The sequence below is a fragment of the Clupea harengus genome, chromosome 3 (assembly GCF_900700415.2).
Source record: "Clupea harengus chromosome 3, Ch_v2.0.2, whole genome shotgun sequence".
In the NCBI taxonomy this organism is placed as follows: Eukaryota; Metazoa; Chordata; class Actinopteri; order Clupeiformes; family Clupeidae; genus Clupea; species Clupea harengus.
The window spans coordinates 631,894-658,608 of record NC_045154.1 but is presented as its reverse complement, the minus strand read 5'-3'; the positions used below and the strand labels follow the sequence as shown (position 1 = coordinate 658,608).

The 26,715-nt window shown below is 41.6% G+C and overlaps 1 protein-coding gene across 2 annotated transcripts in view; it reads right to left on the bottom strand.

Annotated features, from left to right (window-relative positions):
- Positions 1–26,715, bottom strand: part of LOC105900912 (adaptor related protein complex 3 subunit beta 2) — a 49,152-nt gene that overhangs the window by 12,993 nt on the left and 9,444 nt on the right. The window contains exons 2-19 of one of the 2 annotated variants that reach the window (XM_031563940.2): positions 24,286–24,361; positions 17,576–17,650; positions 17,391–17,486; positions 16,462–16,622; positions 16,277–16,343; positions 15,693–15,875; positions 14,304–14,486; positions 13,692–13,789; positions 12,285–12,339; positions 10,783–10,854; positions 10,620–10,682; positions 10,379–10,511; positions 9,993–10,102; positions 9,609–9,785; positions 9,114–9,300; positions 8,607–8,725; positions 7,718–7,777; positions 6,117–6,231 (exon numbers count right to left, since the gene is read on the bottom strand). In XM_031563940.2, the coding sequence (XP_031419800.1) occupies positions 6,117–6,231; positions 7,718–7,777; positions 8,607–8,725; positions 9,114–9,300; positions 9,609–9,785; positions 9,993–10,102; positions 10,379–10,511; positions 10,620–10,682; positions 10,783–10,854; positions 12,285–12,339; positions 13,692–13,789; positions 14,304–14,486; positions 15,693–15,875; positions 16,277–16,343; positions 16,462–16,622; positions 17,391–17,486; positions 17,576–17,650; positions 24,286–24,361 (2,030 nt within the window). Of the gene's footprint in view, positions 1–6,116; positions 6,232–6,698; positions 6,738–7,717; positions 7,778–8,606; positions 8,726–9,113; positions 9,301–9,608; positions 9,786–9,992; positions 10,103–10,378; positions 10,512–10,619; positions 10,683–10,782; positions 10,855–12,284; positions 12,340–13,691; positions 13,790–14,303; positions 14,487–15,692; positions 15,876–16,276; positions 16,344–16,461; positions 16,623–17,390; positions 17,487–17,575; positions 17,651–24,285; positions 24,362–26,715 lie in introns of those variants that run through there. The other variant, XM_031563914.2, reaches the window with a different exon arrangement.

The following is a 26,715-nucleotide window of genomic DNA, read 5'->3' as shown; positions in this document are numbered from 1 at the left end:
CCTAGTGATGTTTCCGTGATCGGCGAGGTTCACGTTCCGGTCCAGATCAACAACCGGCAGGTGACTGTGCACTTCTTGGTGGCTGACATCACAAGCGAAGAGGCCCTCTTGGGTCATCCGTTCCTCACCCAGGCCCAAGCACGCCTTGACTTTGGAAATAGCCGCATCATACTCTTTGGCGAGGAAGTGCCATACTTTCACAGCATGGGCCCGTCAAGGACGCGGGTGGTGAGAGTGGCCAGGACAGTGGTGGTTGAGGCTGGATTGGAATATGTAGTCAGAGGCAACACTCGTCTTAAAGACCATCTCACAGGCGAAGTGATGTTGAGCCCCACCAAGGGCTTCGTAGAGAAATATAAGGTGCTAGTTGCCCGTGTTCTGGTGGAAGGCCAGCCCTCCAAAGGTGTGCCCCTCCGCATCTTCAATCCTGGAAACTCAGCAGTAACCATTAGAAGGGGAGCTATCGCGGGTTTTCTCCAACCTGCTGAAGTCTTGGCGCCTGCCAATATCACAGCCAGTGCCAAACCGTCGGAACATCCTATTGTTCCCCAGCACCTGCGAGAGCTGTACGACCAGAGTGCAGCTGAGCTTAGCCAAGACGAACAGCTTCAGCTAGCCCAACTGCTGTGCACCTATGGCAATGCATTCTCGACTGGACCAGGTGATCTGGGCCGCACTAGCCTGGTGCAACACGATATCATGACCCAGCCAGGAGCTCCAGTTAAGCAACCTCCACGTCGGATGGCACGAGAGAAGCAACAGGATGCTGACCAACAAGTACAGCAGAGCCTGGAAGTCGGTTTGGCCCGTCGGGGCCATAGCAGCTGGGCCTCGCCCATAGTGATGGTGCGTAAAAAGGATGGAACTTACCGTCTCTGTGTGGATTACCGTGCCCTGAATGACTGCACCATCAAGGACGCCTACCCATTGCCCCGAATCCAAGACACACTTGACACCCTCTCCAATGCTAAATGGTTCAGCACGCTGGATCTTGCCTCAGGATATTGGCAGGTTGAACTGACCCCGCGAGCCCGTCGGGCAGCAGCCTTTTGCACTAGGAATGGCCTCTTTGAATGGAACGTCATGCCTTTCGGATTGTGCAACGCGCCAGCGACGTTTCAAAGGCTGATGGACCGGGTGTTAGCCGGCCTGCAGTGGGAGACGTGCCTTGTGTACTTGGACGACATAATTGTGCTGGGCCGTGATGTGCCAGAGATGCTGCATCGTCTAAGTGATGTTTTCAATAGGCTGCAAGATGCCAACTTAAAATTGAAGCCGGCGAAATGCTGCCTTTTCCGCCATCAGGTGGCCTATCTAGGCCACATTGTCTCAGAGCAAGGAGTGACTACAGACCCTGCTAAAATACAGAAAGTGCAGGATTGGCCTACACCTACATCCATCCAGGAGGTCCGTCAGTTCATTGGTCTGGCCTCGTACTATCGACGATTTGTGGAAGATTTCGCCACAATAGCTGAACCCCTCCACAACCTCACCAAGAAGTATGCCCGGTTCCAGTGGACCTCAAAATGCCAAGAAGCGTTTGATGGGCTAAAACAAAGGCTAACCACCACACCAGTCCTGGGATACCCATTGGATGAGGGAAACATGTTACTGGACACTGATGCAAGCGACACTGGCATTGGTGCCGTGCTGTCCCAAGTTCAGCATGGTAGGGAGCGCGTATTGGCATATGGGAGCCGTAAATTGTCCAAAACTGAACAGAATTATTGCACCACACGGCGAGAACTGCTAGCTGTAGTGGAGTTCACGTCACATTTCCGACAGTACCTCCTGGGACGTCATTTTACTGTTCGCACTGATCACAGCAGTCTCCGTTGGCTAACAAAAATGAGGGAACCAGAGGGTCAGCTTGCCAGGTGGCTGGAGAAGCTTGGTGAGTACGACTTTGAGATCATCCATCGCCCAGGCCGGCTTCACAACAATGCCGACAGCCTCTCTAGACAGCCTTGTCGTCAGTCCTGCCCTTGTAAGCTTCCTGGCCCCGCCCCGCCGCCCAAGAGTGTATGTCACCAAGCTGTGCAGTGTGAGTTGGACTCTGTTATCAGTAAGGAGTCACAGAGTCCAGTGGGGGTAGAGGTGCAACTGGACCCAACAATGGTATGTCCAGTGGGGGTAGCTCAGGAACAAATTCTTGTGACTAAGACCAATGAGCCCGCACTTTTCTGTGGCTGGTCTCCAGAGGAATTACAGGAGGCTCAGAAGGCTGATCTGGACATCGCGCCGATCAGGGCATGGATGGAGGCAAATGAAGAACGGCCCACGTGGACTATTGTTGCCCCATACAGTCCAGCCACAAAGACATATTGGAGCCAGTGGAGACGACTCTACATCCGAGATGGCGTCCTGGTCAGACGGTTCTATTGTCTGGACGACATTCAGTTTTATCCACAAATTGTGCTACCCCGTGCCCATCAGCCTGCAGTCATGAAGCAGATGCATGACGGACCAATCGGTGGACATTTTGGAGTTGAGCGCACAGTGGCGCGGCTCCAGACTAGATACTACTGGTACAGAATGAGAGAGAGTGTCGCCCTCTGGTGTCAAACCTGCATTAGCTGTGCATCCAAAGCCAGGCCCCGCAAGACTCCACAGGCACCCATGGGAACCGTCAGGGTGGGAGCCCCTATGGAGCGTGTCGCATTGGATATTATGGGGCCACTGAATGAGACAGAGCGACATAAGTCTTACATACTTGTGATACAGGACTACTTCACCAAATGGGTGGAAGCCTTTCCCTTGGCCAATGAAAAAGCTGAAACCGTGGCTGAAGTGCTTGCCTCAGAGTGGGTGTGTCGTTACGGGGCCCCGCAGGTCCTGCACAGCGACCAAGGCCGCAATTTTGAGTCTGAAGTGTTCCAGAAAATGTGCTCATTATTCGGCATTGAAAAGACACGCACCACACCTTTCCGACCACAGTCTGACGGCCAGGTGGAACGATTCAATTCCACCCTGAAACAGATCCTAGCCACAACGGCTGAACGTTGCCACTGGGACTGGGATCTTATGATTCCTTATGCAGTCATGGCCTACAGAGCAACCAGGCACAGTGCTACTCATCTCACCCCTAATTATATGATGTTCGGCCGGGAAGTAAGTGAGCCGGTGGACCTGGTGGCTGGCCTACCCCCTGACTCTGATGCAGCCCCTACTGCCCCTGAGTATGTCCAAAACCTCCGTCAACGGCTGGAGCTGGCACATCAGATTGCCAGAAACGTGCTCGGGGAGTCGGTGAAACGTGCAAAGAGACAGTACGACAAGAATTGCTGCCGTACACAGTTTGAAGTTGGAGATGCCGTGTGGTACCTCATAAAGGGCACGCAGAAAGTCAAGAACAAAGTCAGGAAATTTCTTCCATCATATGATGGGCCATTCTTTATCCTGGGAAAACTGGATGACCTGGTGTATCGGATCCAAAAAGGCCCAAAGACCAAAACGAAAGTGGTCCATCATGATCAGCTGAAGCCCTATCGCAGCCGTGAACCACTGGATAAAACCTGGGCCATGGAGCTGGCCAGGGCCTGGGCACCGCTGGAGGTGCCAAACCCAGTCATGGACATGGACTCTGCAGAATTGGGGCTGTCTGACCTGTTCTCCAGCACAGGCGGGGAAGGACCGGCCAGCAATGTTCCAGATCCAGCAGGGGGCGCTACTGCTGCTGAAACCTTGCCTCCCCTCATCTCTCCTGAAATGGGTTCTTCTTCCACCGAGGACGCTCAGGACAGTGGGGGTGGCACGACAGAACTACCTCACCAGGGTCATCACAGGCCGGGTCGCAGACCTAGACCTCCAGACAGGTTTGGTGAATGGGTGGCTCACTGAGTCCATTAGGTTCATGGACAGTTCCAGAGTTAAGGTATTTTGATGTACCATGTTATATAAGACACAAAGGCTGTCAGGTGATGTTTTATAGTAGCCTATACTGTTATAGCTGTCAAAGCTAGTGTTATGTTTATATGTTCTAAAAAAAAAAAAAAAAAAAAATTGAGGATTGTATAATGATGATTTTTGGATTGGGAAGGGGAAATGTTTTCCTGTAAACTGGGATATTTTATTTTGAGTTGCTCTTACATGCTCTGGTCGCATAGGTAGTGTTATGACTAGTAAATTACTTGTGTAGTACATGATTGTCTTGTCAAGGGTTGTAACGCCCCACGCCCTATGTGTGCCCTGCACGAAGGACTGCCACTTTTCACTGTAAAACTATGCCAACGACTGTTGCACCTTCTAATAGACTGTGGAAGACAGGTTGCCCAGACCACCCTGAATGAACTCTGCAAATGAGGGCTATATAAAGTAAGGTTGAACTACATGTTGTTGTATGTTGTGCTGGAGTGGCATCAAGTTAGGTAATTGCCATCCAGAGTGGGGGTAGTGTTGTAAAATGGTGCGGCTCCTTTAAGAGCCGCACGTACAGGGTGAGCGTGTCAGAGCGAGGAAGAGAGGTGATGCTTAGAAATGGTTCTAGATATAGCGACCGGAGCAAAATGTATGTGCTGTAACAGTATTTCAGTGTGCAAAGAATAAATCATCAAGAAAGAATACAGTGGGCAGTGATTTGCTAACCAGCAGCAGAGAGAAAGAAAAGGGAATTAACCCCGAAGTTATAAACTGTTAATACTTCGGCCCTGGAGCATTGAATACAGTCTCCCCTGCAATCTCCAACTACGGTCAGAGACAGACAGAGCAGGAAAGGTTAACACCAAGTACCCATAATATAGGGGCAGTAACCCGTTCTGAAAACATCCATTTCAGCTGGGTATTCAATTCAATTAAATTCAATTCAATATTATTTATATAGCGCCATAACAATACAATTGTCTCTAGGCGCTTTACAGAGCCCAGAGCCTGAAACCCCCTTAGTGCAAGCACAATGGCAACACGGGCAAGAAAAAACTCCCTGTTAGTCAGGAAGGAACCTTAAGCAGAACCACGGCACATAAGGGGGAACCCATCTGCTTGAGGTCGGCCGGGTGGAGATAGGAAGGGGGTATCAGGTGTTAAATTACTGATGTATTATATTCTCCGAGGATAAGGAGTAGCATGGCTTTCTCGGGATTGTTTTCCCCCACGATCAGCTACACACCTTCTTTTCTATGACATGCCAACTGTATCTGATGATGTACAGTACGTGATGCAATGATGCAAATCTGCCAAACCGTCTCTCTTGGTTAGGTCAGAAGTAGCTCAGGACTAACTGAGATCATACTGATGCTTGCATATGATATATACATTTACATTTAGTCATTTAGCAGACGCTACACTGATGGCACACTGCACATCAGGAGCAATTAGGGGTTCAGTGTCTTGCTCAAGGACGCTTCGACAGGGAATCGAACTAGCAACCTTCTGATTACTAAACGACTTCGCTACCTCCTGTACCACTGTCGCCCACAGTTGTAGACAAAAGTTTAAGACTACTGCTAACGAATTTCAGAAATGAAATAGATTTTCATTACATTGATTTACCCATTATCAGGTTTTTAGAAAAGGCAAACCAGCGAAATGCGCCAAAATGACGTGTTTACTGTATGTTGGTCGATTGAAAAGTGACTACAATAGGCCGACGCAAGGATAGAAAAATCAAATGCAATCAATTTCATTTCTGATGCAATCGCTGTGTTCATAATAAAAAAAGTTAATTTTCTCAAGGCTCAAACCTCGGTCCATGACTGGAGCTCATTCTCCATGGACACTCTCTGCTCTAGGGTGGTAGTGAAAACAGGGTCAAAATGGCAGAACTCACATTGGCAGATCCTCTTTGAAATAGTACAGAATTGAAAAACACAGCATGAACTTCAATTTCAACTTCCATTTTGTGCAGCCAAACCAAATCAGTCAAGAGTCAATCAATCAGTCAATCAATCAATTCAATCTTATATAGCGCTTCTCTATATACCCGAAGTCGCTTTACAGAGTCCAGAGTCCAGTCCAGTCATTCATACACAGTCATACCGGTGGTGGTAAGCTACCTCAGTAGCCACAGCTGCCCTGGGGCAGACTGACAAGCCCATTCTCTAAACTCTCATGCAAGATGGTTTTGCTGGATTTTTCATTTGCAATGCCCTTTCCACTCCCAAACTATGAGCGCGGGTTACCACTGTCGGCTGATTCTGTTGGGCCAGACTCTCCGTCAGAGTCCGAGTAGAAGGGCTTCTCTACTTTCTTGTCTTTCCTCTTGTCGCGACTGCTACACTTGGTCCATTCGGGAACCTAAAGGAAAATCAAATCACAGGGTGAAAAACAGCCAAAGTCTGCTTTGCCAAAAGCAAGGCAATACAAAATGTATTGATTGAACTCTGCAATCTGACCACAATTAGCCATTTTAAATCAACTTTGACCCATGAGTCTGAAAAAGTAATTCCACTGCGGTAACATCACCAGGAGCTCCCCTCATCATAACTTCAATATGTAGGTCAAGCACTTTTGAACAGACACAGATAACATTACAGACTGATAATGCAGTGTTCTAAAAAAATCAAGGAGACTGACTAAAGGGATTTGTATTGTTTTAAGGGAAAAGAGGGGAAATCGAGTGAGGAAACTAGGAGGACCAGGAGTGAAAGCTTTGATAAGATAGTCACGGTCAAGTACTGACATAGGATAAGAGGAAGCTTAGGGTGGGATACAAACACAGCTGAGGCTTAAAGACATGGGCTGTTGGTCACTAACTGACTCACACGAGTTAAGGTTGTGACTCTTTCAAGCAGCTTAATAACCTGGCAGACAAGACAGAAAAGAACGGAGTGAAGAAAGGTGAGATGAATGGTGGAATCAAGTAAAAAAAAAAAAAGACAGAAATAGACAAGAATTCTAGTCGGCCTATCAACACTCCTCTAAAATAAATATGTCTCTCAAGATAACAAAGCAACTTGTCTACAACTTGTTTTAACCGTTACCAGTGTGTACTTTGTGTCACTACAGCATTTGAATTGAATTATATATGGCTATTATTAAAACACATGCATTCATTGTACGGATGTAACGTTAAGCCCAAAGGGTAGTGTCAGCGTCTATAACATTGTCATGATCATGTAAATGGTCCTGCAGTCACATGGGAGAAAGTTGGAAATGACAAATCCTGAAGGAGCAAGGTTTCAACACGTAAACAAGGTCACGTCCCTATATAACAGCTGACTCTGGAAACATCTCAGCCTTAAACAAACGTAATAAGGGCTTGATCCGTCTCCAGAATCAGCTAAAAGGGAGAGCACAGCACACAGGGGATAACTTACAGCTGGCAGTGTCTCATGACATATGTCTATTGACATGCCATTTTTATAGAATACATTAAGTGTACCTCAACACCAGACTGCCAAAACTATGCACTGCTTGATATCTGCTAACTCCTTCAAACAATTGTCAGGGCAGAAAATAAGTTGCCTGACAATAATTGACGGCAATTCAGCTGCTTTAACATACTCCTCCATCTGCTGCCATTCCAACGGATCGTATCAACACGTTGCCACATTTAGAGTATTGCTTCAGATTAGTATTTATCGGATTAAAGTGGGACCTGAAATCAAAATGGTTTCTTATGATCGACAGCAATATATCTCAAATTAGGGAACACTGTGTGGGAAACATATTTGGATATTGTTCCTATTTCAAGAGAGTGCCACTAAAACCTGAGCTCAGTCTAAAAAGATAGCTGGATAGAGCAGAGCAAAGATAAAACACACGGCACTCCCAGTTGCACCTCTCTCCAGTCTCCTAGCAGGCCGATTCGCCCCTCACTGGTGGGAAAGACTTCCTCTAGCTGTGGACCGAGGCACAGAGAGAGACAGGCTGAACATAGGAGGAGGACAAACTGGAGGAGGAGGACAAATACACCCCGTCACCTCAGACGGGTCTCTTCCACTGCTATAGAATAACAAACACAACAACATTAACCACCACAGAGGAACATGAAGCACTAACAAAATGAAATGAGCCGGTGATCAAATCAAATCAAATCAAGTCAAACGGACTTGATTTGATTCAGACGCTAAGACATGATCAAACAAAGACATGACACATGATGAGTGATGGGGCCTAAACATGTTCCTTTAACCTAGCTTTTTATAAAAAAAAATTACATGTATGTGCTAAGTAACATTCTTCAAGGAGGGGTTTGGTAGTTCTATCACAAGTCACATGATCGGCGTGTGTGGATTCGTGAGTGCTGCTCTGCAGGGGAACAGACAGCAGAGGGATGAAAATGAGATGAACTCAACGTCAGCCATGTTTCTTTCATCAGAACCAAACCCAACTCTCATTCTCCTGGGCTGCTGATTTGAGTCAATGAATATATAGTGGGCATATAATGTCTGATTGGATAGAATGAGTACATGAATGTTTTGCAGGTCGTCTATAAAGCTGTGACAACGTCAAACTATATATAAAGATAAGGGCCATTTCGGCCATAAAGCAGATCTGAAGCCAATGAAGAGAGAGAAAAGGTGATGGCCTAAGATGGTCTGTGTGGGAGTTTTAGCAGCAGGCCCCCTCTGAGGTCCGGTCCCTCTGCAACAGCAGCACCCCCAGGCCTTCACATGGAGGCCCATCGGGTCTGTTACTGTTCCCACTTCACGCACAGAATCCTTCACCTCCACGTTGCGCACAGACGGGTCAGGGGCCACGTCAGGCCAGTCCGGAAGCTCCTGGTACCCCCCGGTCTTGGCGTTCAGCAGATGGGACAGGGAGCCCAGCTGGAAGTGGTCCCTGTCTGCAGAAGAAAACGAAAGGTTTAAAACAATGAAGAAAATACATTTACATTTAGCAGACGCTTTTATCCAAAGCGACTTACATATGTGCGACTTACACATGTATACACATTTTACATTTTTACACTGATGGCACACTGCACATCAGGAGCAATTAGGGGTTCAGTGCCTTGCTCAAGGACGCTTCGACAGGGAATCGAACTAGCAACCTTCTGATTACTAAACGACTTCTTTACCTCCTGTACCACTGCCGCCCCCTTTACAGTATTGGGGTACACCGATGCAATATCAAAGACTCAGCCTTTGAAATACTGGCATTCATTTTCATGATACGTTTCTTGATCGTCATTGGTGTGTTCTTGTAAAACAGCGTCTTCTCAACCTCTTTACCTTTAAACGGAGACTCCAAGACAGGAGCGGGTTTCAAGGCAAGGAACAGCTTCTTAGCGTACTTGCTAAGGGCCCCGCCCTTCTCCATGGGTACAATGAGTTGGCGGATGAATCGAGCTCGGTCGCGAATGTCATAGTTTTGGTCATACTTCGCCAGGTTGAGGACGTACTGAGTAAGCAGTTTAGTCTACAGGTAGCACAGGAAACAAAAGAAATGATGATGAAATGGGTAATTTTATTTCCAACTTAATGCAAGACCAGACCAGACAACACAAAAGGGGCTCTCACGGTGTATTGGGAAAGGTGGATACAGTTACTCTCCCCTTTGGATGCAGTACGTACGTGATAATAATTAGGACATTATTTACTCATTATTTACTAAATTAGAACAGATTGTCAGATTAGACAGACTGTATGACCGTTACTTAATTACACATTATTATTATTATTGATCATATATGTCATGGAATAAGCATGGGGATGGTGACGTCTGACCTGTTTTGAGTTAGTCAGGTATAGTTTGGCCGCCAGATTGATTATCTGTAGCTTGACGATGTCCTCTTCGTTAGTGAAGGTCTTAGCCATCTTCCTCAGGACATCAGGAGCGATCTTAGGCACATGCTCACAGTACTCTCCAATTAGCCACAAGATGCTAGCTCGTGCCATGGGGACCTACACACAGAGGAACAGACTCTATTAGCCACAAGATGCTAGCTCGTGCCATGGGGACCTACACACAGAGGAACACACTCTATTAGCCACAAGATGCTAGCTCGTGCCATGGGGACCTACACACAGGGGAACACACTCTATTAGCCACAAGATGCTAGCTGGGAGGCACAGGTGTACTGTATATCAGAGCAGGTTGGACAACCTTACCTGAATGTTGTCTGTGAGTTTAGCCATATGCTTAATGATCTCACTATGCTGCTCCGGCTGCATCTGTAGGAGCTTCTTGATCACCACGACTGATTCCGCCACCACCAGCTCTGAAATATCACACATCAGAGTTAATAATAATAATAATAATAATAATGTATTTTATTTGTAATGCACTCTTCATTCAAAAGAATCTCAGAGTGCCAACATATTAAAAACTAACTATAATAATACAATAAAATAAAAATGAATTAACATAAGCATAATAGAAAACTTTTTAACATTTTAACATACGATTTAACACAAGGCCAATACATCATCAAAAACATCATAGCCTAGTGTTAAATGGTGTCATAAGACCCATTTACCATAAAAGGTACACTAACCATCACGGTTGGAGAGTAACTGGACCAATCCGTTCAGACATGTATCCCGGACCTCGCCGATATTTGTAGCACAGCGGCCAATCGCTTGGATTGTGGCAGCAACAAAATCTTTGTCCATACTTTTAATATAAGTCTACATTCCAAACAGAAAAAAAAAAACATGCATACGTTTAGGTAAGAAGTAAATTTTGTGTGTGTATGAATTTTACCTCTGAAATTGATATGAGGTCATGTATTGTACCTGAAATTCTCGGAGGATTGTTGAAATATTGGTCTCACTTGCCAAATTAGTTAAAACCTCAAGCTGTGAAGACATTGACATATATAATGACGGATTTGTTACACTTTAGTGTGGGGAAAAGCAGAAGAGCTTCACTATGATGGAAAAGATTCATAACCCGTACCTTAAGGACCTTGATTTGGGTGGGGTCTGTAGATCGTATGTAGAAACTCTTTAGGTATGGTTCAAACATCCCCTGGAAGAGCAATGGAACCAACAGACACCATCACAGGTCACCCCTATCCTCGTGCATTTTACTAGGTCAAACATGAAACATGTGTCCAATTCATTAACTTCATATCGATCATATCAATTCATATTTTCTAAATATATAAGGCTAAATTTGAAGAGAATGGGAAGTCAAGACTTCCCCTTCAAATATCTCAGTGCACCCTAATACAGGATTATGGGTCGGAGAGGTCAAATATCTCAGTGCACCCTAATACAGGATTATGGGTCGGAGAGGTCAAATATCTCAGTGCACCCTAATACAGGATTATGGGTCGGAGAGGTCTAATATCTCAGTGCACCCTAATACAGGATTATGGGATCGCAGAGGTCTAATATCTCAGTGCACCCTAATACAACATTATGGGTCGGAGAGGTCTAATATCACAGTGCACCCTAATACAACATTATGGGTCGGAGAGGTCTAATATCACAGTGCACCCTAATACAACATTATGGGTCGGAGAGGTCTAATATCTCAGTGCACCCTAATACAACATTATGGGATCGGAGAGGTCTAATATCTCAGTGCACCCTAATACAACATTATGGGATCGGAGAGGTCTGAAACATTTCAAAATCACTGAGGCTAACTTGACTACATCAGAGGCCACTTCAAATCAGTCCTTTGGGGGCCTTGTTCAGGGACCTCTACCTACTGTTGGCTTTGGGGGCCTTGTTCAGGGACCTCTACCTACTGTTGGCTTTGGGGGCCTTGTTCAGGGACCTCTACCTACTGTTGGCTTTGGGGGCCTTGTTCAGGGGCCTCTACCTACTGTTGGCTTTTGGGGCCTTGTTCAGGGGCTTCTACCTACTGTTGGCTTTGGGGGCCTTGTTCAGGGACCTCTACCTACAGTTGGCTTTTGGGGGCCTTGTTCAGGGGCCTCTACCTACAGTTGGCTTTTGGGGCCTTGTTCAGGGGCTTCTACCTACTTGTAGCCCAATCAAGCCTTGCAAATGTGTGGACACATTGGGACATTAAAGAAGATGGTGAAATTTGGCCACACTAATACAGAGGGCACTCTGTGGACCCTCAGTTAAAATAGTTTCAACCTGTTCTTACTGTAAGGTTAGGTTTGCTATGGTGAGCTCTTAACATTGTCATGAAAGAAACTGGAACAGACTGAGCACTGTGTCCTGAACACATTTATGTTTCTCATCTTCGTTGCGTTAAAATATTTCATACTATTCATTAGGGGTGGGAATCTCTTGGCACCTCACGATTCGATTCGATTCCGATTCAGAGGTCAACGATTCGATTCTAAACCGATTCTCGATTCTAAACTGATTCTCGATTCTAAACCTAGAGAGAATCGAGAGAAATCGAAAAATCTATTTTTCCCCCCACCCCTACTATTCATGATCCAGACTAAGTGAGTGGAGAGTGTGAGTTCTTACCCTTCGTTTGATAGACATGGTGGCCACATTTTGCAAGACAACATACTGGACTTCACTGTGATAAAATAGAGAGCAACAGATATAATTACACATGCAGATTAAGGACCATCTTAACATTACCAATGTATAGTCCAATGACTGTAAACAGTATGGATGGCACATTATCAATGTATAGTCCAATGACTGTAAACGGTATGGACCAATGACTGTAAACCGTATGGACGGGACATTATGAATGTATAGACCAATGACTGTAAACAGTATGGACCAATGACTGTAAACAGTATGGATGGGACATTATGAATGTATAGACCAATGACTGTAAACAGTATGGACGGCACATTATGAAGCAATCTATCAAACTGAGAGCTGCCATATGGTCACATTGAAGCCAGATTTGCACAGTAAGTGCAGTCTGGAGCCGGAGCAGTCATAACACACAGAGTATGGTACATGTACAGTATGCCCAGAACCCATATACCCATATGTGGTTAAACCTGCTGCGCCCATGCCGTGCCCACGAGGTGCCTCCTTCTGGTTACCTCACTGGTGAAATGGGCTCATAAGGGGCATAAGGGGCATACTCTTCACAGTCACTGATCAATATTTCAGTAAATATAAAATGACATGAGGCTCAAACACTGCCAACAAAAAATTATTCAGTAAAAAAAAGTATGACCAAAAATATGTCTATAAATGGTAAGACAGAACCTCCCCGCAAAGCAAACCAGACCAGACTGTCTCTCTCCCGCCACACAGCCGATGGACACACGCACACACACACTCACATTTCCTTTAACAGAATCTGCCCACTTTTCATGAATGCTGTTCAAATTTGACAGAGATGGATGGAAACCCAGCGTCACAAGGCCTATGTTCTCCAGGAATCATTTTGACCTTGATGCAATTATGACTAAAAAAATAGTTACTGATTTTTGGGGGAAGACAAGTGTTGTCGTTAGTGTTATCCAGCCAATCACAGTCAATCAGTATGTTTTAACAACTTTATAAATGTAATGACTGCAATGACTTTATAACTAAAATGGCTTCAAAACAATTGATAACAGTTTTGAATAGGGGATGAACTATTTTGTATTTTGTTACGTTACATGTAATTATGCTTTTGGAGAAAATTAGATTTTCCATCGTGAACATTATAATTCATATATTTTCATGAAACTGACCTCTCTATGTGAGATATGAGAGTTCAATAATTGTGAAATGAACTGTAAATTCAAACGTGGTCGCTGCACCCAGCCATGAACGCGGTGAGGAAACCCGTTTCAATTTCTGTCATGTCTCAGACTTACTTCTGTTCTTACTCATTTAATGAATATTGATTGTTCAGATGCCAGTTGCACCACTGTATAAAGATTTGACTTTAGGGTTTCATGGACGACAACTAACCTGTGGCTTCTCATGAGCCGAACGAGAGCTTTGGCGATAACACCAACCTCTGCTTTTGGGGCCAGGTGGAAGTAGAGCTGGGCCACTGCCATTACAACCTGAACAAAAAGGAAGGAGAAGGAATCAGACGACAGGAACAAGGAAAACATTATGTTGTCCTGTGCATGAAATGTTTGTCACATGTTTCCATTTCTTCTAGTTCCATGTTTTCTTGTAATCCAATGCTAGCAGTTGATATAAGTGGTACAGTGGTAGAGAAGTCGTTTAGTTACCCAGAAGGTTGCTAGTTCGATTCCCTGTCGAAGCGTCCTTGAGCAAGACACTGAACCCCTAATTGCTCCTGATGTGTGCAGTGTGCCATCAGTGTAAATGTACAATGTGTATACATCCTTGTAAGTCGCTTTGGATAAAAGCGTCTGCTAAATGACTAAATCTAAATCTTCACACAATTGCCATTTTACACCAAAGGTGCTGAATACAGTTTTAGAACACAATCTTGAAAACCACTGCTTTAACAAACTAAATGTAAATGTAAATGTCTTCTAGTTCCATGTTTTCTTGTAACCCAATGCTTTATAAGTATATATATATATAAGATATAAGTCAACCTACAGCTGCGTTGCGACTCTGCAGGAGTGGTTTCGTGTTCCTCAGTAGAAGCCTGTGGTCCGGGTCCATGACATAGGGCTTTCTTTTGGCCATTGGAGAAACTTCAGCATTTTCTTCTTCCTTCGCCTCGTCATCCTCATCAGAACCATAAAAAGCCTTCTCCCCTCCTTCCTCCAGAAGACACTCCTGTGGCAAGAGAGAGACAACAAAACACACACACACACAGACACACACACACACACACACACACACACACACACACACACACACACACACACACACACACATACACACACACGTTCCTTAACACAACAAAAAAGGTGCTTCCTTAAGACTTTATCCAAAAGCTTCCTTGACTTGCAATATTTGAAAAGGAGCAAACCCCTGGAGCTTTTGACAATCAGTTCCAAAACCATAGGGGTTAAAACCATAGAGGGTTAAAACCATAGAGGTTAAAGCCATAGAGGGTTAAAACCATAGAGGTTTAAAGTCACTTTGATTCAGAGTTGGCTCTGGAGAGAAGTAAGAGCTGCTCAATAATGGACACTAACACTAACAACAACACTGCTCTTGGGTAGGCGGCTCCCTCAGCTCCGCTGCAATAGGGGATGGGGAGCTAGCGTCTAGGTTAGCCAGTCAGGAGTTAGAACGTGGTGTGCAGCCCGCTGGGTTAGTTGGAAGTTGAAGCGCTCAATAAACTTGCACAAGCCTGTGAACCTAGCTAAGCTAAATGTCAGGTGTACCTGGGATGCCCCCAGATATTTTAACAATTACATGTGAACTAACAGAAATAAAATAAAAATCCCAGGCAGCTGTGTTAATTTAATGTGTTAATGTTTTTGAACACGTTAAATATTTGAAATAAATCGCAAAAGTAATACATTAATTACTAATAATTCTGTGTTCTGTGTTTTTTACCTACCTCATTGTGTTTATGGAAGTTATGCATGTGTGTTTTTGTCATTTATGTGAATTGCAGCTGCAACAATGAAATCCCCTTTGGGGGTAAATAAAGTACTCTATCTGTCTGTCTGTCTGTCTATCTATCTGTCTATCTATCTATCTGTCTATCTATCTGTCTATCTATCTGTCTATCTATCTATCTATCTATCTGTCTATCTATCTATCTATCTATATATCTATCTGTACCACTTTGGTACAAGTAACACAGGAGTTTACCACTTCAGTACTAGTAAACAGGAGTTTAGCGTTTGACTACTAATAACACAGGAGTTAAGCACTTGTATTACAGCTTGTGCCATATCTAATATGGATATTTGACTTTCTCAGGTGACAGCCTCAGTCATAATTATATGAAAACAACATTCTTGTACTCACTTAATATGCTTTTAACGAACCCAAAATTGCATGCACTAATCCAAATATACTTACATTGATGTTTGGGTTGAGGAATTGAGTCCTGGCGTATCGAGTGAGCATGTTGATGATGACCACCTGCCCCCACTCCTCCACGTCGATCAGCAGGTTACACAGTTTACGATAGTTTTTATGGATTAGGTCGATGCGCTCTGGACACACCTCCTCGAAGGCCATGACCACACTTCCAGCAACCAGCTGCCGAGACAAACGTAAAAAACACACTTTACTCTGTCTCAAGTCAAAAAAAGCATCATTAAACTTGCTTTCTCATTTCTTTATTCATCATTTTTATTGTATTGTATGTGTGTAGCTGATCTGATGTTGTTGTATCTGTGTGTTGTATTTTTGATGTGTGTGCTTGTTTGAAGTATGGTTGTGTGCTAAAAAAATGAAAACCAATAAACATATTTACAAAAAAAAAAAAAACTTGCTTTCTCATAATCATTATGTGGTGTTGATTTCATGTTGTATGAAATGTTAAGAGAAAAAAAAAAGAAAAAAAAATCAGAATTACTGAAGAATTGCTTTCTTTCTGTCCGTACATCCATCTACCACCAATTCTATTGCACCAGAACGTTCTGAAATGTGTGTCTTACCGTGGTTTTGTCAGCGAGAAGTTTTTCTATAACCTCTATCAACTGGTCCTTCTGTTCGGGGTCCAAACTAATAAGACACCCAGAATGCATTAAGCAGATCAGATAAAAAGGTGAGAAGGATAAATTAAAAAAGCAAGATAATGAATGTTCCCCCCTTATGACACCCTGTCAGAATGCATGAGTACCTGTAGAGCTTTGGGATGGCGTGAGCCGCGGTCTTGCGGACGTATGGGGACATGTCCGAGGCAGCCTCTTTGATGGCCAGCATCATGATTGGCACAATGATAGTCACTCTAATACTGGAGAGGACTCGTAGTGCGCTTGCTCGAATCAGCTGGTTAGGGTCCTGATCCGAAAAGCAAAGATTCAAGCTCAAACATCCCCCTGGTCTCGAGTTGACAAAGTATATAATATATATACCAACATGAGAGGCCTTTCTAACACACGTTACTGATCGTAGTGCGCTTGCTCGAATCAGCTGGTTAGGGTCCTGATCCGAAAAGCAAAGATTCAAGCTCAAACATCCCCCTGGTCTCGAGGTTGACAAAGTATATAATATATACCAACATGAGAGGCCTTTCTAACACACTTTACTGATCTGTCATCAGTTGGAGCAAGCACCTCTGAGATATCATATATCTTGATATATCTGAGATATCATATATCTTACACAGGAGATGACAAATGAATTGATCGGTTTAACAACACTACTGTCTTTTATATATGTAAATGTAAATGAAGAAATATACAATATGTTGTAAACCTGAAACCACAAGGGAATGGAAGTAAGTGCATAATATGAATGGAGAACTAACTGTGAGTCATCAGGTTTTTAAAAAGATTTGAACATATTGCACAAAATGATTCCCAAAATCAAAACTCATCAATGACTTGTTAGCCAGACTAATGCTAAAAAAAAAGAAAGAAGCACAACAGGGAACCTGTATACGAGGACTGGCTGTTTTTAAAGAAAGGAATCCGTGATTGCATCGGTCATTGGTCAAATCATATGTAGTGTGATCATTCAGTCATGAGACTGCCAATGAACACAAACACAAACAATGAATTCAGCTCCAGCTCCATGCTCTTATTTGAATGTATGTCTATAGGTAACCTTTAACCCCCGCTGGAATGTGGAGATGGAGAGCAGAGCAAGGTCCTGCTGTTCTTCAGCATAACGCACAAGGTAGACATAAACAAGTTTCTTCACCTGTCAGAACAGAAGAAAGCATTGCATTTTGAACATGAAGACCACAGTTACGGATAATGTCAGTATTAAACACTCTTCTCAGAACTCACTTCGATGTTCTTACAGGCCACATTCTTCACCACAGCTGGAAACAATTCTGAGGCGTTCTTTCCTCTGGCAATCATCTGTTTTGGGGACACAGATAACATACAGTCATGAGCTATTCAAGATAACATACAGTCATGAGATAACAAAGATAACATACAGTCATGAGCTATTAAAGATAACATACAGTCTTGAGATAACATACAGTCATGAGCTATTCAAGATAACATACAGTCTTGAGATAACATACAGTCATGAGCTATTCAAGATAACATACAGTCTTGAGATAACATACAGTCTTGAGCTATTCAAGATAACATACAGTCTTGACATAACAACGATAACATAAAGTCATGAGCTATTCAAGATAACATACAGTCATGAGATAACAAAGATAAAATACAGTCATGAGCTATTCAACGATAACATACAGTCATGAGATAACAACAGATAACATACAGTCTTGAGATAACAAAGATAAAATACAGTCATGAGCTATTCAAGATAACATACAGTCATGAGATAACAAAGATAAAATACAGTCTTTAGCTATTCAAGATAACATACAGTCATGAACTATTCAACGATAACATACAGTCATGAGCTATTCAACGATAACATACAGTCTTGAGCTATTCAAGATAACATACAGTCATGAGCTATTCAAGATAACATACAGTCATGAGCTATTAAAGATAACATACAGTCTTGACATAACAACGATAACATACAGTCATGAGCTATTCAAGATAACATACAGTCATGAGCTATTAAAGATAACATACAGTCTTGACATAACAACGATAACATACAGTCTTGAGCTAACAAAGATAACATACAGTCATGAGCTATTCAAGATAACATACAGTCTTGAGCTAACAAAGATAACATACAGTCATGAGCTATTCAAGATAACATACAGTCTTGAGATAACACAGATAACATAAAGTCATGAGCTATTCAAGATAACATACAATCATGAGCTATTCAAGATAACATACAGTCATGAGCTATTAAAGATAACATACAGTCTTGACATAACAACGATAACATACAGTCTTGAGATAACAAAGATAAAATACAGTCATGAGCTATTAAAGATAACATACAGTCTTGAGAAAACAAAGATAACATACAGTCTTGACAAAACAACGATAACATACAGTCATGAGCTATTAAAGATAACATACAGTCATGAGCTATTCAAGATAACATACAGTCTTGAGGTAACAACGATAACATACAGTCTTGACATAACACAGATAACATAGTCTTGAGGTAACAACGATAACATACAGTCTTGAGGTAACAACGATAACATACAGTCTTGAGGTAACAACGATAACATACAGTCTTGACATAACACAGATAACATACAGTCTTGACATAACAACGATAACATACAGTCTTGACATAACAACGATAACATACAGTCATGAGCTATTCAAGATAACATACAGTCTTGAGAAAACAAAGATAACATACAGTCTTGACATAACAACGATAACATACAGTCATGAGCTATTCAAGATAACATACAGTCTTGACATAACAACGATAACATACAGTCTTGAGATAACAACGATAACATACAGTCTTGACATAACACAGATAACATACAGTCTTGACATAACAATGATAACATACAGTCATGAGCTATTCAAGATAACATACAGTCTTGACATAACAACGATAACATAGTCTTGAGATAACAACGATAACATACAGTCATGAGCTATTCAAGATAACATACAGTCTTGACATAACAACGATAACATAGTCTTGAGATAACAACGATAACATAGTCTTGAGAATGTCTTGAGAATGGCATATGTGCCACTACCACAGCACGCTTGATGCGCCTGGTATATAACTTTGGGGTACAGGGCGCAAGACTTCTGTCAAGAAATACGTAATGCTTTATGGCACCACCTCACGTAACAACAACTAGACCCATGGGCTAGCTACAAGAGGAAGCTAGCGCAGGATTCTCTGTATGGGCATCATGGCAGAGGCCACGAAGAAACTGAGGAAGATGTTGTTGTGTGACTGGAGCAAGTCAGATGCCGAGCTGGCCTTCTTTCTGTTGGACTAGTCAGTAATAACTTATACTGTCTTGCTGTGTCTTGTGTTGCGTTGCTTGATGTTTGGCTGCTATTTCTGAAAGAATGCGACTTAGGTTGTAACCTTATTGGTGTCATCCCTGTCTCACGGAAATGTTTCGTTTCTCCAGATGCCCAAAGTCATCTCATGATCAGTCTTCGTCAATCTCACGCCAATAAGCCTGGGAAGTTTGCAACCTTGAAAACCTCCGCTGGCTTGTAATAAATTGCACTGTCCAATGTATTAGGCATGTAGCCAGCCACATTGTATTAGATTACACATACTCCACATACTTGTAAACAATGTAATGAAAACGTGGGCAATATTTCAGCTACTCTTTTTTTGTTATTCTTTGGTTATGTTAGTGTTTATGTCACAATAAATAAAACTATGCAGAGTCATATTTGTGTAAAATCTGGTTGGTATTACTCTACCTTGTCTGTCTACATGCTTCTTTGACTTCTGCAATGGTCTTTGCCGGGTCTATTTCCTTCAGCTTGTTAACAGATACACGTGTACACTGTCCATTAGGGGGTCTCAAAGCGCCATTTGTATTTTCAAATGTTTTTGTATTTATTTGAGCATGGACTTTGTAATCCATTCTTACATGTGCACACGGTGGCTTGTAATCTTCACAGTACATGCAGAAGGGCTCAGAAAAAGATAAAGGCAAATAAAGTTTCTTCACCATCACAAGTTTGTTGAATAATAATTAAACTACAACTAGCAAGCATGGTTAATGACTTCCAAAATACTACTATGTTTCCATAACAGCGAAAGCAGGCACTCTGCCATCAAATGTCTGCCATCTTTAACCACTGCCACTAGTTTAGCTAGAGACACTCCAGACGTGAAGTTGAAATATGCATATTCCATTCAACTCAATGTTGTCTGTACAGCCCCTGAGGCCAGAGGGGCAGAGAGCCGGGGGGGAAGGATTGGATGCCTGGGGTAAGACACATACATTCCTCACTTGAACAATGAACAACACATGATCCCAGAGCAGAAGTGCCTGGAAGAGGGCGCCGAGAACCTTTCCCATGAACCAGGCCATCCTTTAGGAGCACATCCAGAAGACTGTGAAGACCACGTCATTGAGCAATCAATCATCCTCTGCGTGGGATTCACCTGTTGTGTTTAGGAGTGCAGCGAGGACAAGCACAGTTACCAGGCACTTGGCCGATACCAAATCTATGTGCTTGTACTTGTCAGAAAAAGAATTATCTCACACTAGAAAATGATTGGCTAAAGAATTAGACAACATTTTTTGTCAAAACATGGCAAAGCCAGTCTGAAATGTTGTCAAGATGAGGCATGAAGTCAGTGGGTTTAAATAAGAGCAAAAAATGTAACTTAACCATTCAAATTAACCATTTAAACTTAACCATTAGATGACTAGTTAAGTGCAGACCCCAATCAGAAACTATGTATTCAGGTATTTTCAGGTCTTTTGTTTGGGGTGATACATACATGTGGAGTTTTTGCATCTTTCAGTGCAAATAACTCCACCCACTTTAAGTTGTAGTCTACTGCCACTATGAGAATAGTATTCTTTGTTTTGCCTAAAGGTAATGGCGCCATAAAGTCAACTCAATAATCTCTCCGGGGCCCAGGGCTTCTCTCTTGAGTGTTTAACTGTAGGCCTATTGTACTCCTGGTATTTGTGGCACTCCTGGAAATATTTAGGTGCTATTGGATATTTGTGGCAGAAACACTAAGTAAATGCAAGCCCAAATACACCCCTTCTCAACCAACATCTTGAGGAGCCATTTTGTGACCCACCTGGAGAGAGTGAAAGATTACTACTCCCATCCATCTCAATGGCCAATGCCATGCTAACTGTTTCAACCCAGGAAGTATACAAAGAAGTGCCTTCAAATATCTTGCTTTCTCAGTTTTGGCGTGAAACTATGAAAACCATAACCACCATCACCAAAACATGACACTGATGGACCTCCACTGCATGACTGAAACCTGCCAATATAAAAAAAAACGTTTGGCACCTAAACAGCTGAGGCTAATTGGTTGAGAGGCTAGGCTAGCCCTCTTCTGCCTGACCCCGTGGTTAGTGACCATGTGCATGTTTGGGTTGTGAACAGTGTGTAAGAAGTTCACAAGAAGTAAGAAGTTCACAAAGGGTCTTTTTGAGCATACCTATGTACCATTTTTACCAAAGCATTTTATTAATATTATTAATTTTCTGTGGGGTTGATACTAACTGTAACTTTCACTATTTTTATTATTTCAGAAGGGTTTTATTACTTTTTATACCTTTTATCATGATTTTAGTAATTCAAGAAGCCTATCGGAACATCAGGTTCTGATACGATATTAATCGATATTTAACTCCATGTATTGCTCTTGCTGCTTGCTTTTATTGATTTTATGTAAAGCACTTTGAACTGCAATTCTTGTACGAAATGTGCTATATAAATAAAGTCTTACTTACTTACTTACTTACTTACTTACCTACTTTACCATGGATACATTTCCACAAAGCAATAATGAATGTAAAATAATAAAAAAAAAACTTTTATGTCAAGGTGGTAAAAGAAGAAGATAAACATATTTGATTCTTATTCCTTCATATTCCTCTAATTGGTTTCTTTGTTTCCATTAATAATACAACTGCCCCCAAAATGGCCCAATCTGAATGAAAGTGCATCGTGTAACCACTTCAGTGGAAATGAACTAGTGGGATTTATGCCAATCTGAATGAAAGTTAAATTCGAGCGAAGGGGCTAGGTTAAGCCTTTGCTACTGTACTTGACAGGAAACAATGGGACAATGGGTTCTGTTTATGATCAGACAACTATTTCTCCCTTTATAGCAAACTCAAAAGTGATTGGCAGTATACATATGTAAACAGAAATGACCTGTTTAGGAGACAACCTTTAATTCATGGTTTGAAAGAACTAAGAACATCTTAATGGCAGGAAGTTCAGAAACTAATATTACCTCTCAGTATTTAGGCATCTAAGAAGAAGAGACTGATATAAATCAAACTAATATTACCTCTCAGTATTTAGGCATCTAAGATGAGGAGAATTATATAAATCAAACTAATATTATTTACCTCTCAGTATTTAGGCATCTAAGATGAGAAGAATGATATAAATCACACTAATAAATGACTTCTGAGGCCTCTTATCTTCCAATCTGATTGATCATAGCACCATTGAAGTGCACAGTCATGTCAATTATAAAAGGAACATTAAAGGTAGAGTCCGTGATTCACATCTAATGTACTACAGGATATCCAATTAGAAAAGGAACATTAAAGGTAGAGTCCGGGATTCAAATCAATTAGAAAAGGAACATTAAAGGTAGAGTCCGGGATTCACATCTAATACACTTTCTGTCCACTTCAGCTAATTGCTCATCACAGTCCTCTAGCTGTCCGTTCAGTGTACAGTTTGTGTTAAAGAAAACCTCCACCTGTGTTCTTACACAACTCTGGTGCTGTGAATTCAACACAAAACCAGCACAAATACCACATTTTTTTCACAATGGTATAACTTTTCTTATAGATTGCGAATACAATTGTATATTTTGATGCCTTGATGTTCAATTGCAACTTATTTGCGCTTCTTCTGATCTCCTGATGGTGGTATAATGTTATGTGCAGTCGCTCTCTCTCTCACTGCAGTGTCAGTGTCATGTGTGTGATGGATTGATGACCATGGTGAAGTTGGCTTGGTAGGCTATTAAACATTCACCACATAGCTGGATCTATACCTCATGAAAAATAAAAATGAACTACCTACACATTATATTATGTATTATACATTGTGAAATTGCATTATTATTAAAATTATATTATGTATTACACTTGTGAAATTGTAAATAGTTTGAATATAATATTAAACTTAAGGCATACTGTTGAATATAATATTAAACTTAAGGCATACTGTTGCATTACCCTGTTCATTCAGGCCAAACGCCTGTTGCACGGAGATAGTTTTTGAAAATAAATGTCATGCATAGGTCTACTGAATTATAATTTGAGTGTGTAGAATATCGGTGAAGTAAGGCAGTTGTGAAAGGGCTCAGAAATGTGTGAAATCAGATGATGCATCTTAAATTAGTGTTCTTATATCTCGAGTGCATGAAATGAAGACATAAGGACACACAAAAACAAAAATATTGAAATATTTAAAAAAATATATACTATATACTGGTTTAAAGAGAAACAAAAATCGCAAAATTTCTGGGAAATTTTAAAAATCACCACCAAAACAATCTGTCATTTTAATGACAAAAAAAAAGCACTAAAAAATGTGCGACATCTTGGAGGGACTAGTAAATGGGACACAAATCTAGTGGCCCGGACCAAGCCATAAACACCTCCAGCCTATCAACACGTTGCTTTAGGACCAAGCCATAAACACCTCCAGCCTATCAACACGTTGCTTTAGGACCAAGCCATAAACACCTCCAGCCTATCAACACGTTGCTTTAGGAGCACGGAAGAGAGGGGTGTAGTTTGATTATCTGTTGAGCACAAGTATCAATAACATTTTGCCAGAATTACGGACTGGCCTTAAATAGCATCATAATGTCACAGAATAACCATTTGAGTCAGTAAAATAAAGGGCAAATAATTACTCACAGCAACAATCCTCTTCATAGCTTCCAGCTTTAAGGAGTCTTTGTTGCTGTCCAACATTTCTTTTAGGTCATCATGTCTGGGGGGAAAGCAGAAAAACACAATATATAAAACTTGAGGATGTGCACTTTACTACTAATCGGTTACAAATGTGTCTGGAACTCACCTTGTAATGTTTAAATATTCTGTTACTTTATAGTCACACTGTTAAAAGGTTAAAAAAACAGAACCATGAAAGGAGGTTTCTATTCTGGTGAAGGTTTCCATGTTTCCCCTGCCTTCCATACAGTTGTCACTATTATACAACTATTAACAACATCAACAACCTTTTAAAAAGATTATAGTTCAGTCCATCTTTACCTACTACAGGTGGAAGGGAAAATAAATACAGTGTAGTATCGTGAGATTTTTTGGCACAACATTATTTTGATACAGCTGCACCAATTATCAAGACTTTCATGTATTTAATATTATGATTTAAATTTTATTTTGGTACTTCTAAAGATGCTGCAAGACCATGTTCTTCACAGCGGAAATTGGAAAGGAAGTCAGAGTCGAGAACTAATTTAGTGTGCCAGGATGTGGGTTGGTTCTTTTTTTTCCCCGTAAGGAACCTTTTTATCTCGCCTTGTCAAAAAACGTCTCAAAGATGTCTCAAAACCTCGCGATGCAAATATGATACAACAGGGATTATAGGCTTAAGTAAAACAAACATGCCATACTAATATTGGTAAAACCGATATAAGGAGGCCAAATTGTCAAAATAGGCCCAAAGTGGCAGACGTATTGGCAAACCGATACAGCAAGAATTGAAAACACTCCGACCCTTAGATGTAATGGTCATATTTCCAGCCGTATTTCATCGTTCTGTAAAGACACAGTGAATAGTAGTTTTAAAGTAACGTGCAGTTACTATATGACCACCTGTGCACACACAGGACAGGGGTATATATTATCATCAATTAAAATTAATTAAATAGCCGCAAACAGCAATCACCGTGTTCAAAGCACAATGTGCATACTGCCCCAAGTGGCAAAAGATTGAATGATTCTGTAAATGTTCCACCAAGTCTAAATGAAATGTGATGAATGTTCAAAATGTTGGATGATTTGTTTTAAATTGAGTAAATAGCTTCTCTATGTCAATATTCTTATGTCATATGTATATATTCTATTTATCTATATTTATATTACCATTTGCACATACTCTGCACTCTTCTACTTTGCACTTCTGGTTAGATGCTAACTGCATTTCGTTGCCTCAGTACCTGTACTCTGTGCAATGACAATAAAGTTGAATCTAATCTAATCTATCTATTGATGAGCCTACATTAAGATTGGCCATTAAGATTGGCCATTCACATGAGCATGTATTGACTGCTGATTTTGAATTGGCAATAGGTAACCATTTTGTTGAGCAAGCAAAATACAACATGAGGGGATGTGAGCAAATGTAGAAGTATAAGCATATCAAGTTTTAAAACTTTAGCCTAAACCATTCTTGAGATATTGAATATAAGCATATCAAGTTTTAAAACTAGCCTAAGCCATTCTTGAGATATTGAAAGTTGCAGCACACCCCCATAGACAAAGTTCACAAAATATGGCTTTTGCATTGAAGATTTTTTACTAGTCCACAAATGCGTCGTAATGAGCTAGAAAAAAACGATATACTATATGATCATAATAAAATATAGATGAAAATATAAGAGATACACAAGCACAAAAGCTAATATAAATTGGAACTAATTAACAAAATGTATTTAAAGTAATCCAGCTGACCATGTATATACCCATCAGAAATCAGCAAAGGCAAGCTTCTAAAAATGAGTTCTAAGACGAGACTGTACACGACCAAAGGAGAAGGCAGCTCTGACTGTTCCAGAGTTCCAGAGGCAAAACTGCAAAAGAGTGGTCACCCTTAGATTTGAATCTGGACTCTGGGACAACTAGCAGGCCTTGATGAAGAGATCTGAGCGGTTTCATAGGTGTGTATGGGTGTAAAAGATCTGAGCGGTTTCATAGGTGTGTATGCAGGCCTTGATGAAGCGATCTCAGCCGTTTCATAGGTGTGTATGGGTGTACAATATCTGAGCGGTTTCATAGGTGTATATGCAGACCTTGATGAAGCAATCTGAGCGGTTTCATAGGTGTGTATGGGTGTAAAAGATCTGCTATCTCGCACCAACCCATAGAGTGCTTTGAACGTCATCATCAAAACCTTAAAATTAACACAAAAATGTACTGAAGGCCAAAGTTGGAGAGATCTGCTGAGGCCTCAGAGTCCTGTGTAATGCTACGGTGATTTAAACAAGTGAAGAGAGGACTACAGTAGTCCAGACATGAAGAAATAAAAGCATTGATACACTTTTCTGTGCCACTGAAAGATAACATTGTTTTTTAGATGTTCCTCAGATGATAAAAACAATACTG